General features: G+C 39.9%; 2 protein-coding genes across 3 annotated transcripts; both read right to left on the bottom strand.

Annotated features, from left to right (window-relative positions):
* Positions 1-132: 132 nt before the first annotated feature.
* On the bottom strand, positions 133-7162 carry LOC117656542 (leukocyte elastase inhibitor-like). 2 transcript variants are annotated; one of them, XM_060682124.2, is made up of 7 exons: positions 6592-7162; positions 6277-6460; positions 5240-5377; positions 3979-4096; positions 2486-2628; positions 1772-1939; positions 133-1095 (listed from the first exon to the last, which is right to left on the bottom strand). In XM_060682124.2, exons 2-7 carry the CDS (start codon positions 6442-6444, stop codon positions 691-693), a joined length of 1140 nt encoding a protein of 379 aa, XP_060538107.2. In that variant the 5' UTR covers positions 6445-6460; positions 6592-7162; the 3' UTR covers positions 133-690. The 2 variants fall into 2 exon arrangements, with proteins under 2 accessions (XP_060538107.2, XP_060538108.2); XM_060682125.2 differs by having other exon boundaries at positions 6586-7090.
* A 1784-nt stretch (positions 7163-8946) lies between these two features.
* On the bottom strand, positions 8947-15301 carry LOC117657996 (leukocyte elastase inhibitor-like). Its single transcript, XM_060682127.2, has 7 exons — positions 15004-15301; positions 14689-14872; positions 13099-13236; positions 11763-11880; positions 11276-11418; positions 10545-10712; positions 8947-9925 (listed from the first exon to the last, which is right to left on the bottom strand). Exons 2-7 carry the CDS (start codon positions 14854-14856, stop codon positions 9518-9520), a joined length of 1143 nt encoding a protein of 380 aa, XP_060538110.2. The 5' UTR covers positions 14857-14872; positions 15004-15301; the 3' UTR covers positions 8947-9517.
* Positions 15302-17525: the final 2224 nt, after the last annotated feature.

The following is a 17525-nucleotide window of genomic DNA, read 5'->3' as shown; positions in this document are numbered from 1 at the left end:
CAGAATTCCTCATAAGATACTTACTAAGACAAGTACCAAATTGTTTTGTATTTTTAAGAACAAAAAAGAAGACACTTTCTGGATTCCATATTATCAATGATTTTCAAGGACAAAGGACCAAAGACTCTTACATTATATTGAATGAAGGCCAACTTTATTTCAGTAATTCATGTGTTATTTCTTTTACAAATACATTGCAGAGTAGCTTCCCCCTGCCTGGTGGCTTCCAAACAGCTCAAACTACAATTCCCAGAATTCCTAACTAAATGGAAATTAAAGGAACTCCAGTCAAACAAACCTTGAATGTCCTAGATTAGAGATGGCTACTGTTAAATTGGGTGAATGAGGACGCAGCAAGCCAGGCAGCGAGTGACAACAGCTCTTTATTGTAGGGTGAGAACCCAGCCACTGACCAGGGGAAACAGCTTCCTTTATATACCTTGCAGCTGTGGTGGTCAGCCAATCAGCTGACGGTCAGTTAATTCAAACTGCCTGCCCAAAATCTACATACATAACAGCTACCCTTTAGAACAAAGTGTCACATAAAACCTGTTAACAGGCTCAGGTGTTCAAGAAAATCAAAAATGGAATATATCTGGAGGAACCCAACTTGTTCAATTCCCCCAAGCAGGCAGAGAAACAAGTATTTGCTAGGACGCTGGAAGTTGGTTTTATGACTTACGATACTCTTTATGGAGAAGCAAATCTACCAAGGAAAAGTATCGTGTTTGTTGGATTATGACGGATAAAAAATAAGAAAGGATGGTCAGCATTAAAATTCTTCTCCACGGGCCGAGAATTAGCCATAATTGTAGCAGTAGCAGCTGCTGCTTCAGTGCCCACTTCATTTACTTCTAGAAAGGACTTGTGAACAATTTTGGACACATGGAGATTCTGAGCTGGTGACATTCCAGACAAATCAGCCTTGCCCTTGTCAAACACATCTACTAGCCCCAATGCTACAAAGTAAGGTTTAAGATCATAGTTTTCTTCCAGCTGAAATTTAGGTAGATGTACATTGACGTCCACGCTGGAGTTCATATTTTTGGACTGGGTCCATTCTTGCAGTTTTTCCAAAGTAAGCTGCTTCTCCAGCTAAAAAGGCAAAGAAAGAAAAGTAATTATTTGCATCACTGTGGCACAATATTTCCATTTCAGCACAGAAAAATATGTTGCTGAAAAACAGGACATCACTGACTTCAGTATGAATTAATCTGCAGTGCCAGAGAGCACATTTCTCTACCCCAGACATGGTCTTTGCCTAACTGAGTGCAAAATGGTTTCTTCCTCATGCTAAACTATTTGCAGCTTTAACAGATGTTCAGATGGGAAAAAAAAATAATGCAGAGTTTATAGCATAAACATTATTAGAAGTAAACATGGATTTTTTAAAAAGTATTTTCAGGCAAAACCATGGTTGTCCTATCCAAACGTAATATAAAAAGTGTTTTAAAGATACCTTACCGTTTACTATTTAAGATACTATTTAAATCTAACCCAGATCTAATCTATTTTCAATTCTTTCACTTGAGATGATTAGGGATTCATAATGTCTGGGACAAAAAGGCAGAGAACTCTTGAAGATTTTCTGGAGGCCCCCAGAATAAGGCAGCCTGTCTTCAGAACCCCACTGTGGAGCTACTCAATGCATCACATAAACCACAACTTTGTCTACGCGCATGGGTGATCCTTCCAAGTATTCATGTTGTATTTAGAATAATTTAGTTTAGGACAAGAATTTTACAGCAGTAGCAAGAAACAATAGAATCACCTGTTCCAGGCCTGTGGAATTATCCTCAATGCTGTCAGGCAAAAGGATGATCATGCTAAGATCCTCTCCCTTGTATGGCAGTTCCAACACACGACACTTGCATTCAGAGATATAACCAATGGGAAGCTTCTCTTTCATAAACATCATCTTCACATGCTTCTTTTCTCTCTGCATTATATTAAGAATATCAAGTGACGAGCTTATTAAACAACGAAGAAATAAAGATTCTGTATGCATATGCTGAAGATGACAGAACTAGTTCTGGGAAGTGGATCTTTGTAAAACTCTATTAATATATAGCTGTTCTTTGGAATTATACAACTCTATTAAGCTAAATGAAATTCATTTCCAGGTAAGGATAAACAGGACACAAAACCAATTTAAAAATTAAACCAAGGAAAAAAAACATACCTATAGTATAAAAATATAAAAGTTGCTTTATTGTTTTCCTTTATGTATTAGAGTAAATAGACAAATAATTTCAGTAAAGTATTTCAGAATGGAATTAGATTTAATTTATACGAAAGTTGAGGTTTGTAAGTAGTGATTAGGCTCAAAGGAACTGATATAAGGCTTCAAAAACATGACTACGGATAAGTTAGGATTATGTTTTCAGCGCTATGATAAAAGCTTGATGATCTTCATGTGACTGCTTATTGCTACACCTGCCTAAAGAACAAGTTGTTACAGAAGACAGACAAAATAATCATTTACCTTATTTAGTTTAAAAGGCTTGTCTTCAGTATCTTTTTCTTTAAATGCCTTTGCCCAGTTGCCTTTAAAGTAGACAGCATTCACCAAAACCAATATAGTCATTTCATCGATGGATCCTTCAGATAACAACTTTGGGATTTTACCTTGATGGAGAAATTTCACTTTTAATTAGCTGTACAAAGAACTGAGACTTAAATAATATTATCAATGAGACTAATGTAAACACACTTGTTAAATGTATTTGCAATTATCTTGTAAATATTTTTGTTTTTTTTAAAAATCACGAATTAGCAAAAGGTGTTGTACAGTAAATGGCATTGACTGGCCATTTCTGCCATGTGCTTACGGTGCCACATCTCCAGAATCAATCAATCAATCAAAATAGAGCTGGAAGGGACCTTGGAGGCCTTCTAGTCCAACCCCCTGCTCAATCTTGGGACCCTATAGCATTTCAGACAAATGACTGTCCAGTCTCTTCTTAAAACCCTCCAGTGATGAAGCAGCTACAACTTCTGAAGGGAAGCTGTTCCACTAGTTAACTGTCCTCACTGTTAGGAAGTTTCTCCTTAGTTCAAGGTTGCTTCTCTCCTTTATTAGTTTCCATCCATTGTTTCTTGTCTTGCCCGCTGGTGCTTTGGTAAATAAGTTGACCCTCTCCTCTTTGTGGCAACCTCTCACAATACTGGAATACTGCTATTAATGGAACACTGCTAATACTGGAATACTAGCCAAACCCAAAATAACTCCAATTTAAAATAAATTCCTCTTTTTAATCAATATATTAGTCAAAACATTCAGCGTTTTTAATATTCATTTGCTGAGGTAACATCAGCCCCAACACTCCTGGCCTTCTGGAAGAGTCTTAAAATCGGACTCTGCTAGCTGGTCTGGAGCCCCAACAGGAGGTTCTATGCTGTGGGGTGGCTGATGGGAAAGAGAGAAGAACCCCATTCTCTTGTCTCCTGTCTTATTGGTTTTTGGTCTATTTATTCTTTCTAAATTTTAATTATTTTGTATTCTCTTTCTCTTTTTATCATTTTATAAGATCCCCAAAGTCACTTAAAAAGTGAGATAAGCAGCATATAAATTTAATTAATAAAATAAAAGAATGTGAGTTGCATTAAGCAGACCCATTAATATGTAATGTCCACTGTCTAAGTCTCTCTCGGGAAATACTCAAAGGGCAAGGACAATGTGGAACTTCCATTTATTGTGTCCTGTGTATCTGTGGGTTGTTCCCAAACTTGTGTTTTATCACACTTCTTATGCCGGCCCAAAATACCTTTTATCAAGATACATGTTGCTATCTAGATCCCTGATTAACCACTACACAAAAAGAACCCATTCTGTAAGATTAACTGTTCCAAACTATTATTTTGCTTTCTCTTTGATCAATTCTGGAAATTGGTCTTTTATGGCAGCAGATAAAAGTAAGGGTTTGACTTACAACGAAAAGATAAAACTATAGTTGTTAAATTTTTTTAAAATCTCACCTTCAGTCTGCTGTTCAACCCATTGGTTAATTTCCTTTTTTGCCTTGTCTGGAGCATTCAAGAAATCCACTGTGGATAATTCAGCTCCATACAAATTCTGGGTGCTAGTCAAGAAATCCTATGAAAATGAGACATAATATTTATAAATTATAAAATTATAAAATAAATATAATTATTATGGATAGCAAGCAGGGAAGCATTTATATTTAATAAATAATAATAATTATCATCTCTGATTAATTACTCTCCCTGTTCCTATTTGTCAGCCTTTGCCTTCATCAGTCATGCTGTAGAATTTTCTAACTGCATTTAAGCAAGTACTCATAATAGCATAATGAAGACATGTCTTTTTCTAAAAGGCTGACATAGTCTGTGTTGAAATTTTTCAATTCACTGTGATGATAACCATTTTTAGGCTGAAAAACACAACTAGCCCGAAGAAAAAAAGTGGACACAAGAAAGATGGCTGTATGTGGATGAAAGAGAGAAAAAGAATGAACCTATAAATCTGCATATTTCATAGCTGGGATGGAATGTGCACCTGGAGAAGCAATAGGGGGTGGGGGTAAGAAATTTTAGCAAAGCACAATGTTTTGCCAGAGAGGCACCCAGATTACGTGGCTGTGCAGTCCCAAATGGAGGAGGAGGGAGAGGGGAAAATCTCTCAGGATATAGTAGGTTAGATGGTTACAAGCTCCATTTGCAAGATCCTGTCCATTAGGTATAAGAAAATGAATGACTGGATGTGGTTAGGTTTCACTCAGTGGTGAAATCCAATTTTTTTTTTACTATTGGTTCTGTGTGCGTGGCTTGGTGGGTGTAGTGTGGCTTGGTGGGCATGGCTTGGTGGGCTGGCAGGGGAAGGATACTGCAAAATCTCCATTCCCACCATACTCCAGGGGAAGGATACTGCAAAATCCCCATTCCCTCCCACTCCTGGGGGAAAGATATTGCAAAATCTCCTTTCCCACCCGACTCCGGGACCAGCCAGAGGTGGTATTTGTTGGTTCTCCAAACTACTCAAAATTTCCACTACTGGTTCTCCTGAACCTGTCAGAACCTGCTGGATTTCATCCCTGATCTCACTATATCATCTTTGGGCTGGGCTGACCATAGCAGTCCTAATTAAGAGAGATTCCCTGAAAGCAAAGGATAACTGTATTGATGAATATCATAGTCTAATAAAATTTGAAATTGATCTATAAAGCCATTCTGATGGTCCATTAATTATTGATGTTTATTTATTTAGCAATCTACTTACAGACAAAAAGTTGAAAGTTTTTTCTCCATACAATCTATTAGCAAGTTTCAGAACGTAGAGTGCATTGCTCCGGTTAATTTTAGTATTGAGCGTGTGAAATACTGAATGAAGATCTTCAACTCCATCAAAATGAAATGTCTGCATGGAAAAGATAAATCCTACTTTAATACGAATAAGAACAGCGAAATTAGGGTTAAGGCAAAAATAATTTTGTCTACGAACAATGGAGACGTTTCAGTAATCTACAGACTCACAGGTAGAAAGCATACACAAACAAACAGTACGATGGACCATTCTTTGCAAACTTAGGTGTCATCCTAATAGAGGCGCATACAATATCTAAGATTAATACAATGGGTTATATATATATATATACAAGGAAAAATTGGGGATTTATCAAAGCCTGAATGCGTTTTCTATATATTCTGTCGGGGAAATAACAAAATAGGTTGTTTTATTCAAAATTACCTTAGGGTATCAGTTACAGAATCTATCTAGACTATGTGCCAATTATGGCACAAAACTAATGGGAACGGATAAGGAAAAAGTTGAACGTTAGTCTGATTTTCATAAGAAATGGTTTTTTGAGAAAACATAGCAAGAGAGTAGAGAATGTTTCCTTTGAATGCCATGGAGAACACCAGAACATTAATTTTCAGTTTTGTTCTTACATCCTTATTGCATACAGGTTGGACAACTGTATGTGGAAAATCTAAACTAAGGGTTTTCAAACTTTCTCACAAAGTCAGACCTGTCAGTTAAGAACCTCTGGTCAATACGCCAACTTTAGTGATAGAAAATTGGAGTGTTCTCTCTCTCTCTCTCTCTCTCTCTCTCTCTCTCTCTCTCTCTCTCCACACACACACACACCCTTATTCTGTTGAAAATTGTTTATTCAGCAGAACATGATTCATCACATTAACATGATTCATCAAGTTAAATCCAAACATAACTTCCCTCTACTAGAGACGGTCTTTCCAATATACATTTCCTCATATTAGCAGCCATACTAACGTGTCAGAAAAATACCTGCTGACCTTCAGGAGTTCCGAGGCTGTGTTACCGCGGGCCCCTAAGGCGACCATGGCCAGGGCGGACGATACACTGAGCGGAGAAAAGAAAACGTTGCCGGTTGGGTGGGCTTCCGTCAACTTTTGGAAAAGATCCAGAGCAAACTGCGAGTTTGCATTAGCCAGTTTATCCATAGCGACGAAGGGAAAGCTTGAAAACAAGGAAAAAGGAAAAAGAAAGGAAATTATTTCTGAAGCACCTTTAAAATTATAGCACCGATGCCGAGCAACAACGACGGGAGAGGAAGCACAAGCTTGAAACGCCTGAAATCCCACCCTTACGAGAGAAGACCAGCGGCGATGCCTGGATGCGTAGAGAGCCACTCCCGCCCAGATCTCCGGTCCTGACGTTGCGAGGAAGGGAGCGCCGGGACGATCACTGGAGCCGGTGAGGCGGTAGCGCCCTCGGACTTTGCCCTTCACCGGCTGGCAGAGGAAGAGATCTGAACCAAGCAGGTTTCCACAGTTGGAAGGCGTGAGAAGAGCGTCAGCAGGAGGAAAAGTTGGGCTGCCCTCAATTTGCTACGCCCTAAGGGAGGGCTTCCCACACACGCACTTAGCCCACCGGCCCAAGCTGCAGAAGCTCGCTGGCATTACTTCTTTGTATTTGTTGTGCATCAATTTTCTTCTTATATCCTTATTCCCTACAGGTTGGACAACTCTACGTGGAAAAGGTAAACCAAAGGTTTTCAAACTTTCTCATAGAGTATAATCGAGGGCTACCTGCAGTACATCTCCCTTGCTTCTTTAATTGTCCCTTTCTTTTTGTTCCATAGGTCTTACTGGCGCAGGGTGTCGTCTCTTTTGCCAGAGCACCAAAGTCTGTTGAAGTGTACAGTGCTTACAGTCATGTGAAATCATGCCTAAGAGACCACCAAGGACCACTTCCGCCTGTGCCTTTGCATTTGCGGAATGCACCAACCAAGCTCATGGAAAAGGTTATATGGTAAAGGTTATAAATACAATCCTATGTACAAGAATCCTGTAGAAGAAGAATATCTGCCTGAAGAGTTGAAAGGGATTGATTTTTCCCCACAAAGCCAACTTTGATGGAACATCGTGTATTGTCGCACACGATTCATAATGATCCCGTAATATTTTTCTTAAAAGTTCATTTCAGTTTTAAGAAAAAAGTATTTTTCCGGGCCAGCCATATTTAACTGGTAGCCTCAAACTGGGATGCCTACGTTTTTATATTCAAAAATATGTATGTTAATTCAATCATCTTTGGTGTAAATGAAACGATTTTGTGGATATTCTACTGTTCCAATTTGAGCAAAAAGCTGCTCAGCACAGATATAGACATACACATTAATGTTGTCAGAGATTCCTTTAAGAAACTACACCTTTTCTACACTACTTGTGTAGTCAGATGAAAATATGTGTTCTATTTAAGGAACTGCTCCTTTTCCACTTTGACGTCCAAATAGCTGCACATTCCTAAACCATTTTATACTACAAAGAATATTTTATTGCATGCTTTATGCAAAATGTAAGAATTGTTTGATAACCTTGGATAAAATACATATTATATAGGTAAAGAACAACTAAAATCACTTGATTTATCAAGGATATAAATAGGGCATTATTTTAAAAATATAAAAAATAAGAATTGCCCAGCTAAGCTAATATCAGGCTTTTTCAATGGGACTGATGCAAGGATATATTTAATATAATCCATAGAATTTAGAAAGGCCTAATTTTGACTTGTGTCCTTGATTAGAGCTTGATTTATTCCAGTCTGTAAAGAAATACTGCATTTGCACCTTAAAGCGGGAAAAAAAATCCTTAGAGTTGAACTGTAACTTGAGAAATTTTGCAACTGAAAATAAAGTTAATTTAAAATCCATCACTGTCTCCATTTTGCTAAAAGACTTGTTATAATATTGTAAGTACTCTGTTGTTTGCTGTGCAGTCTTATACTGTGTTCCTGAGATTTCCTTTCGTTGGCCCAGAGCTCCATCTGTAGATAGCCCTGGAAACAGCGAAGGACCAGTCCACAGAAAACGGAGCTCAGGAGGGCTGCAAGCTCTGTTTTTGCTGGCTGACGGTTGCAGGAAACCGTCACAGCATAAAAGAGAGCTCAGGGGCCCATTTTCACTGGCAGAGCATTCAGGCTACCACAGGCACCCTGACACGAGTGATGTCAAGCTGGCCACACCTACCCTGACATTGCCCCCCTCCCCCAAGGTCAAACACAATCCTGATGCGGCCCTCAATGAAATAGAGTTTGACACCCCTGCTCTAAATCATCCAGGTAACATGAATTAAATTGAATTGTAGAAGTAACAACCCCTTCATTAGAATGTCATTAGAATTTCTTTATTTCACACTTGCCTTCAATAGAATGAATGCCTGAAAGATGGACAACAATATATAGTTTGGGTTTACTGAGGAGAAAGAATGTGGACAAAAAATATCAAAAAAATGTAGAATGAGGTTACTAATGATTCATATGTGAGCATTTCTGCATTTACTGAATGATAAGAAGAGTTGTACCAGAATTCCTCATAAGATACTTACTAAGACAAGTGCCAAATTGTTTTGTATTTTTAAGAACAAAAAAGAAGATACTTTCTGGATTCTATATTATCAATGATTTTCAAGGACAAAGTAGTCTGGACCAAAGACACTTACTTACGTTGAATGAAAGCCAATTTTATTCCAGTAATTCATGTGTTATTCGTTTAACAAATACAATGCACAGTAGCTTCCCTTTGCCTGGTGGCTTCCAAACAGCTCAAACTACAATTCCCAGAATTCCTAGCTAGTTGGAAATTAAAGGAACTCTAGTCAAACACACCTTGAATGTCCTAGATTAGAGATGGCTACTCTTTTGAAGAAAGTGTCACATAAAACCTGTTAACAGACTCAGGAATTCAAGAAAATCAAAGATGGAAAATATTTGGAGGAACCTAACTTGTTCAATTCCCCCAAGCAGGCAGAGAAACAAGTATTTGCTAGGACGCTGGAAGTTGGTTTTATGACTTACGATACTCTTTTTTTGTTAATTTTAAAAAACAAACTTTATTAAACATATAAAAACAAAATAATACACCATATATATACAAAACACATTTATGTCAATATAAACAACTCTACCTAAAAAGAAACAGTGATTCACATATCTGTTATCTTCTTGACGGTGCATTTTTTTTTCTTATCATTCAGAATTTTGCATTTGCTCTCATTTCTCCTAATAAACTCTTTATGGAGAAGCAAATCTACCAAGGAAAAGTATAGTGTTTGTTGGATTATGACGGATAAAAAATAGGAAAGGATGGTCAGCCTTAAAATTCTTCTCCATGGGCCGACAATAAGCCACAACTGTACAAGCCGTAGCTGCTGCTGCTTCAGTGCCCACTTCATTTACTTCTAGAAAGGACTTGTGAACAATTTTAGACACATGGAGATCCTGAGCTCTTGACATTCCAGACAAATCAGCCTTGCCACCGTCAAACACATCTACTAGCCCCAATGCTGCAAAGTAAGATTTAAGGTCATAGTTTTCTTCCAGCTGAAATTTAGGTAGATGTACATTGACGTCCACGCTGGAGTTCATATTTTTGGGCTGGTTCCATTCTTGTAGTTTTTCCAAGGTAAGCTGCTGCTCCAGCTAAAGTGGCAAAGAAAGACAAGTAATTATTTGCATTACTGTGCCACAATATTTCCGTTTCAGCACAGAGAAATATGTTGCTGAAAAACAGGATATCACTGACTTCAGTATGAATTAATCTGCAGGGCCAGAGAGCACATTTCTCATGCTAAACTATTTACAGCTTTAACAGATGTTCAGATGGAAAAAAAAATAATGCAGAGTGTATAGCATAAACATTATTAGAAATAAACATAGATTTTTTTAAAAGTAGTTTCAGGCAAAACCATGGTTGTCCTATCCAAACGTAATATAAAAAGCATTTGTTTTATAGATACCTTAGCGTTTACTATTTAAAATACTATTTAAATCTAATCCAAATCTAATCTGTTTTCAATTCTTTCACCCAAGATGATTAGGGATTAATAGTGCCTGAGAGAGAACTCTTGAAGATTTTCTGGAGGCCCCCAGAATAAGGCAGGCTGTCTTCAGAACCCCACTGTGGAGCTACTCAATGCATCACATAAACCACAACTTTGTCTACGCGCATGGGTGATCCTACCAAGTGTTCATGTCGTACTTAGAATAATTTTGTTTAGGACAATAATTTTACAGCAGTAGCAAGAAACAATAGAATCACCTGTTCCAGGCCTGTGGAATTATCCTCAATGCTGTCAGGCAAAAGGATGATCATGCTAAGATCCTCTCCTTTGTATGGGAGTTCCAGCACATGACACTTGCATTCAGGGATATAACCAATGGGAAGCTTCTCTTTCATAAACATCATCTTCACATTCTTCTTTTCTCTCTGCATTATATTAAGAATATTACAGTGAGGAGTCTATCAAACAACAAAGAAATAAAGATTCTGTATGTATATGCTGAAGTTGATAGAACTAGTTCTGGGAAGTGGATGTTTGCAAAACTGTATTAATATATAGCTGTTCTTTGGAATCATACAACTCTTTTAAACTAAATGAAATTCATTTCCAGGTAAGGATAAACAGAACATCTAACCAACTTATAAAATAAATCAAGGGAAAAACCTTCCTATAGTATTAAAATAAATAAAAACTGCTTTATTGCTTTCCTTTGTGTATTAGAGCAAATAGACAGATGACCCACTAATTTCAGTAAAGTATTTCAGAATGGAACTAGGTTTAATTTATGGGAAAGCTGAGATTTGTAACTAGAGATTAGGCTCAAAGGAACTGACATAAGGCTTCAAAAACATGACTACAGATAAATTAGAATTATGTTTTCAGCGCTATCATAAGAGCTTGATGATGCTTCATGCGATTGCTTATTGCTACACGTGCCTAAACAACAAGCTGTTGTTACAGAAGATAGACAAAAATAATAATCCTTTACCTTATTTAATCTAAAAGGCTTGTCTTCAGTATTTTTTTCTTTAAATGCCTTTGCCCAATTGCCTTTAAAGTAGACAGCATTCACCAAAATCAATTTAGTCATTAGATTGATTGATCCTTCAGATAACAACTCTGGGATTTTACCTTGATGGAGAAATTTCACTGTTAATTAGCTGTGCCAGGAATTGAGGCCCAAATAATATTACCAGATCAACGAGACTAATAGAAAATGCACTTTTCTATTCTTATTTTGTTAAATGTACATTTCTGCTCTGCAATTATTCTCAATTTGCTAACTGGATCTCTTATTAAACAGTATACAAAAAGAACCCATTCTGTAAGATTAAGTGTTCCAAACTATTATTTTCTTTCTCTTTTATCAATTCTTTTATGGCAGCGTTATGGCAAATAAAAGTAAGGGTTTGATTATCATGTAGACCCAAGAAAAGATAAAACTATAGTTGTTATTTAAAAAAAAAAAATCCCACCTTCAGTTTGCTGTTCAACCCATTGGTTAATTTCCTTTTTTGCCTTGTCTGGAGCATTTGAGAAATCCACTGTGGATAATTCAGCTCCATACAAATTCTGGGTGCTAGTCAAGAAATCCTAGTAAAATGGGACATATAATATTTATAAATGCTAAAATAAATTATAACATTATAAAATAAATAGAATTATTATGGATAGCAACAAGAGAAGCATTTTCATTTAACAAATGAATGAATGAATGAATGAATAAAATCATCCACAATCAATTAGAGATTCAATGAACCTATAAAACTGCATATTTCAAAGCTGTGATGGAATGTGTACCTGGAGAAGCAGTGAGAGGTGAGGTGGGGAAATTTTAACAAAATACCTAATTTTTCAGGGGTGAAATCCAGCAGGTTCTGACAGATTCTGGAGAACCGGTAGTGGAAATTTTGAGCAGTTCGGAAAACCGGCAAATACCACCTCTTGCTGGCCCCAGAGTGGGGTGGAAATGGAGATTTTGCAATATCCTTCCCCCAGGAGTGGCGAGGGAATGCGGATTTTGCAGTATCCTTCCCCTAAAGTGGGGTGGGAATGGAGATTTTGCAGTATCCTTCCCCTGCCATGCCCGCCAAGTCATACCCACCATGGCCACAGAACTGGTAGTAAAAAAATTTGGATTTCACCACTGAAATTTTCCCAGAGAGAGAGACACCCAGATTAAGAGGTTGTGCAGTCCCAAAATGGAGGTGGGGGTGGGGGAAGAGGTTCAGGGAAGCCACACCCTGGAATCTCTCAGGATCGAATAGGTTAGATGGTTATAACCTTCATTTGGCTAGATTCTGTCCATTAGGTGTAAGAAAATGAATGACTGGATATGAGTGGATCTCACTGTATTGTCTTTGGGCTGGGCGGACCATAGCAGACCTAATTAAGAGAAATTAAGGATTCACTTAAAACAAAGGATAACTGTATTGATGAGTATCATAAGCCAGTGGTGGCTAACCTTTTCCGGACTGAGTGCCCAAAGTGCAGCTGGACCCACAAAATGCAATGCGTACATGCCCCCCCTCCACATGCACGCCTGGTCCCCTGCTCATGCCCTACCCCTCACGCATGCATGGGAGAGACCCAATGACTAACTGGCCAGTGGGAGGCGCGTGCACAAGCACAGTGGAGCTGAACTGGGGCGACAGCTCGTGTGCCCACAGAAAGGGCACTGCGTGCCACCTGTGGCACGGTGCCATAGGTTCGCCATCATGGCCATAAGCTAATAAAATTTGAAATTGATCTATAAAGCCATTCTGATGGTCCATTAATTATTGATGTTTATTTATTTAGCAATCTACTTACAGACAAAAAGTTGAAAGTTTTTTCTCCATACAATCTATTAGCAAGTTTCAGAATATAGGGTGCATTGCTCCGGTTAATTTTAGCATTGAGAGTGTGAAATACTGAATGAAGATCTTCAACTCCATCAAAATGAAGTGTCTGTATGGAAAAGATAAGTCCTAACTTAGTACCAATAAGAACTGGTTAGTTCAAAAATAATTTTGTCTAAGAACAATGGAGACATTTCAGAAATCTACAGATTTGCAGGTAGAAAGCATACATAAACAAATAGTACAATGGACCGTTCTCTGCAAACTTAGCTTTCATTTTAAAAGAGGCTCATACAGTATCTAAGATTAGTAGGATGGGTTATACATATAAGAGGAAAAATTAGGGATTTACCAAAGCCTGAATGTGTTTACCATATATTCTGCCTTTGGAAAGTGACTAAACAGGTGACTTTATTCAAAATTAGTTACGGTTATCAACTACAGAATCCATGTAGACTACAGCACAAAAGAAACTGATACAGACAAGGAAAAAGTTGAATATTAGTCTGATTTTCGTAACAAATTTTTTGATAAAATATAGCAAGAGGGTAGACAACGTTTCCTTTGAATGCAATGGAGAGCATCAAAATGTTTATTTCTTTCCCATTTGCACATTTAGTATGAGGGGCTGACACTCTGTCATTTGGAGACCAAAATATTAATTCCCCATAGAGGCTAAACGTTTTTGGGGAAGGAGCTTTTGCTTTCATTTATCACAACCTACTACTGTAATTGGGTGCTTGAAAATTTCAGCGTAGCCGACAATGACTTGAGTCTATATGCTGAGTTTGCTTGAGGCATAGCGAAAAAAAGAGAGCATTGCCTCTTTGTATGTTTTTGTATATCAATTTTGTTCTTACATCCTTATTCCATACAGGTTGGATTAAGTGTGGAGAATCTAAACCAAGGGTTTTCAAACTTTCTCAGAGTCTAACCCAGAGGTCTTCAAACTTGGCAGCTTTAAGACTTGTGGACTTCAACTCCCAAAATTCATAGCTGGCTGGAGAATTCTGGGAGTTAAAGTCCACAAGTCTTAAAGCTGCCAAGTTTGGGGATCCCTGCTCTAACCTGTCAGTAAAAAAATACAATTCCAAGGACCTCTGATCAATAGGCCAACATTGATAGAAAATTGGCTACCTACCTACCTACCTTCTCTCTCCATCATCTCCATCATTTCTCCGTCTCTCCCTCCCTCCCTCCATCCATCATCTGGCTAGCTGATGATAGTAGCTACCTAACTATCTCTGTCACTTATCTATCTATCTTTATCATCTATCTATCACCCTTATTCTCTTGAAAATTGTTTGCTCAGCAGATCACTAGTAAAACCCGGGAGTAAAACACGAAAGAAGCAACATTACTGATCCTGTCTCTTACTAACTTTTTGGAAGTCCTAACTAAAGCTGGCGATTCACTTAATACATTTTAAGACAATGATTCATCCCTAAACTAGAGGCGGTTTTTCCAATACGCAGCACTTAAAATTCCACTCTCCTTACAAAAGAGCCGCATTTCCTCGTATTAGCAGCCATACTAACGAGTCAGAAAAACACCTGCTGACCTTCAAGAGTTCCGAGGCTGTGTTACCGCGGGCCCCTAAGGCGACCATGGCCAGGGCGGACGATACACTGAGCGGAGAAAAGAAAACGTTGCCGGTTGGGTGGGCTTCCGTCAACTTTTGGAAAAGATCCAGAGCAAACTGCGAGTTTGCATTAGCCAGTTTATCCATAGCGACGAAGGGAAAGCTTGAAAACAAGCAAAACGAAAGAAAGAAAATTACATCTGACGCAGCTTTAAAATCATAGCGCCAATCCCGAGCAACGGACACCGGAGAGCAAGCGCAAGCTTTAGACGGCAACCGGCGACCCGCCCTTACCTGCCGGGAGAAGACCAGCGCCGATGCTGGTGGATGCGCAGAGAGCCACAGCCGCGCAGATCCCGGGTCTTGGGGGTGCGAGGAAGGGAGCGCTGGGGGGGCTCTGGAACTGGCGAGGCGGGAGCGCCCTGGGACTCCGACCTTCCCCGAACCAGGCAGGCTTCGAGAGTTGGAAGGCTTCCGAGGGGCGAGAGGAGGAGGAAGGGTGGGGTTGCTATCTATCTGTTCACAGCCGCATAATGCCTCCAATATACCCACTTAGCCCACCCGCCACAGCTGCACAAGCTCGCTGAACGGAAAGGGAGGGAGAGGAGAGGCGAGGAGGAGGGGGGAAAGGGGGGAAAGCGGGGGTGGGGGTGGGAGGAGAGGGAAGGAAAACCGAAAGTAGCAGCAGAAGCCAGACGGGGTTGAGAAACCTACAGAAGAGAACTTGCTCTTAAAGGCTCCAATATATGTGGTCTTGTCAGGAAGCCAGGAAATCAAAGGCTCAGAATGAACAACGTTTTGAAACAAAAGTCAAAGAGAATTGTTAACCTTTCTTTCAACCTATAAATAACAAGAAAAAAAATCAAGGAAACAGCAAAGGAAGTAACAGGCAGCAGAGAGAAAGCAGAGCTGCTTAACTCAGTCTTTGCATCCGTCTTCATGCAAAAAGAAAGTTTGGCCCCACCTACCAAAAACATAGCTGCAAAAGATAGACTAGAAATAAAAGTGAAAAGAAATTTTTAAAAAATGGTTAGAGAACACCTGTCTGATGTTGAATATAAATCACCGGGACCTGACAGATTACATCCTGGAGTTCTAAAGGAGCTGGCAGATGTCATATCAGAACCACTGTACCATATCTTTCAGAAATCCTGGATCATTGGGGAGCTATCAGAGTACTGGAAAAGAGCCGATGTGGTTCCCATCTTCAAACAAGGGGAAAAAAGAGACCAAGGAAACTACAGACCAATCCCCCTAACATCAATAAACAGGAAGACACTGGAAAAAAATAATCAAAAAACATCTGCGAACATCTAGAAATGAGTAAAGTAATAAGTAGAAGTCAGCACAGTTTGTTAAAAACAGATCACACCAAACCAATCTTATTTCATTCTTTGACAAAGTGACTAAATTAGTAGACCAGAGAAATGTTGTGGACATAGTATACTTAAGACTTCAGCAAGGCATTCAACAAGGTAGACCACAACCGACTTCTTCTTAAGCTAGAAAAAAGTGAGATAGATAGCATGACCATTAGATGGATTTGTAACTGGATGACAAACCGTCCTCAATGCATAGTCCTTAATGGTACTACATCTACATGGAGGGAAGTAAGCAGTGGGGTACAACAAGGTTCTGTCTTAGGCCCAATACTCTTCAATATCTTCATAAATAATTTAGATGAGGGAATAGAAGGGGAACTTATCAAAATTGCAGATGATACTAAGTTGGCAGGAATAGCCAAGATCCTAGATCAGGGGACTCCTACCTTTTGGACCTCAGGGACCACCAAATTGATAATTTTAAATCCCGCAGACCACGGGGGGTGGGGGGTGGGGGGGAAGGCTCAGCTGCCTTTCGGGCCAGTCTGCTTCTGCGAGGCCTCTGGGTGGGAGGCCCAAGAGAAAGTGCCTGGTCCTGGCACACAGCCTGGAAACTTCTTCCTCTCCAGAAGCTTAGTCAATCTGAGTGAAGGAAAATGAAGACAGGCAGACGGTGGCTTGCTGACGTTGGTGGGAAAGTCGGTCCCATATTCTAGAGCTGTAGTCGTGACAGGACTGGCGCTTTGGTCATCCTGAAGCAGCTCCTCCATCCGGATGCACCGGCCTTCAGGGGAGCTCCCTGCTCCCCATGGTCGGGCTGGAAATCTCCGCCATAGGCGGTGGCATGTGCAATGTGCAACTTTGCAGGTGGCGCAATGGAACGAGGTAATGGTGCTGTTGCGGCAGGGGGTGGTGGTGGCCCAAGTGGGCCGAAGCGGCAGTAGCGATGGCTGGAAGGTATGGGAGTGAAGCGCTACTTGCATTTGTGCGGCATCAGATTCCACCTTCACCGTGGTATATTTGCGCCAGCTGGTGGTGCCAAGGCAGCCCTTGTCTCCTCCTGCTTGGGGCTTGGAGTGATAAACCGCGTCTGGGAAGTACTAAGCAGAGAGAGGCAGCCAGAGTCAACCTTAGCTTTGCTGGCCATTGCAGACACTAGATCGGCCCTCTGCAAACTCTCGTCTCTCGAACAGCCTGGCCAAAATTTCTTCTGCTGCTTCAGGGAGCGCTCCTCGAGAGACGAGAGTTTGCAGAGGGCCGATCTAGCACCTGGGCTGGCTACAAGAGAAACGTTCACTCGGCCACATTTGAGACTTCTAGCTCCAATGGACAGGAAAGCTAGGGTTGACCCCAGGTGCTTCTCTGTGCTAACAGGCGGCCAAGCTAACTGACTGAAGGACTCCATACTGACTGGGAGTCAAAGCGCTGAAGCGCGAGCGGCTGGACTACCATCTGCCAGAAATGGTGTAGGGTCTCCAGCTTGGGTGGGGGGTT

The sequence above is a fragment of the Pantherophis guttatus genome, chromosome 3 (assembly GCF_059756535.1).
Source record: "Pantherophis guttatus breed Tessera chromosome 3, ASM5975653v1, whole genome shotgun sequence".
NCBI lineage: Eukaryota > Metazoa > Chordata > Lepidosauria > Squamata > Colubridae > Pantherophis > Pantherophis guttatus.
Note: the sequence above shows the minus strand (reverse complement) of the source record. Positions and strands in the feature narration are given on the sequence as shown.

Excerpts from the sequence above, each read along its gene's own strand:
- LOC117656542 (XM_060682124.2), bottom strand. The coding sequence starts at position 6,444 with ATGGATAAACTGGCTAATGCAAACTCGCAGTTTGCTCTGGATCTTTTC. Across the intron at positions 2,629-3,978 it reads GGTTGAACAGCAGACTGAAG|GTAAAATCCCAAAGTTGTTA; the intron begins GTGAGATTTTAA and ends TTCTCCATCAAG. Across the intron at positions 1,940-2,485 it reads AGCCTTTTAAACTAAATAAG|AGAGAAAAGAAGCATGTGAA; the intron begins GTAAATGATTAT and ends AATATAATGCAG.
- LOC117657996 (XM_060682127.2), bottom strand. The coding sequence starts at position 14,856 with ATGGATAAACTGGCTAATGCAAACTCGCAGTTTGCTCTGGATCTTTTC. Across the intron at positions 13,237-14,688 it reads CAGCCTCGGAACTCTTGAAG|ACACTTCATTTTGATGGAGT; the intron begins GTCAGCAGGTGT and ends TTTTCCATACAG. Across the intron at positions 9,926-10,544 it reads ATTCCACAGGCCTGGAACAG|CTGGAGCAGCAGCTTACCTT; the intron begins GTGATTCTATTG and ends TTGCCACTTTAG.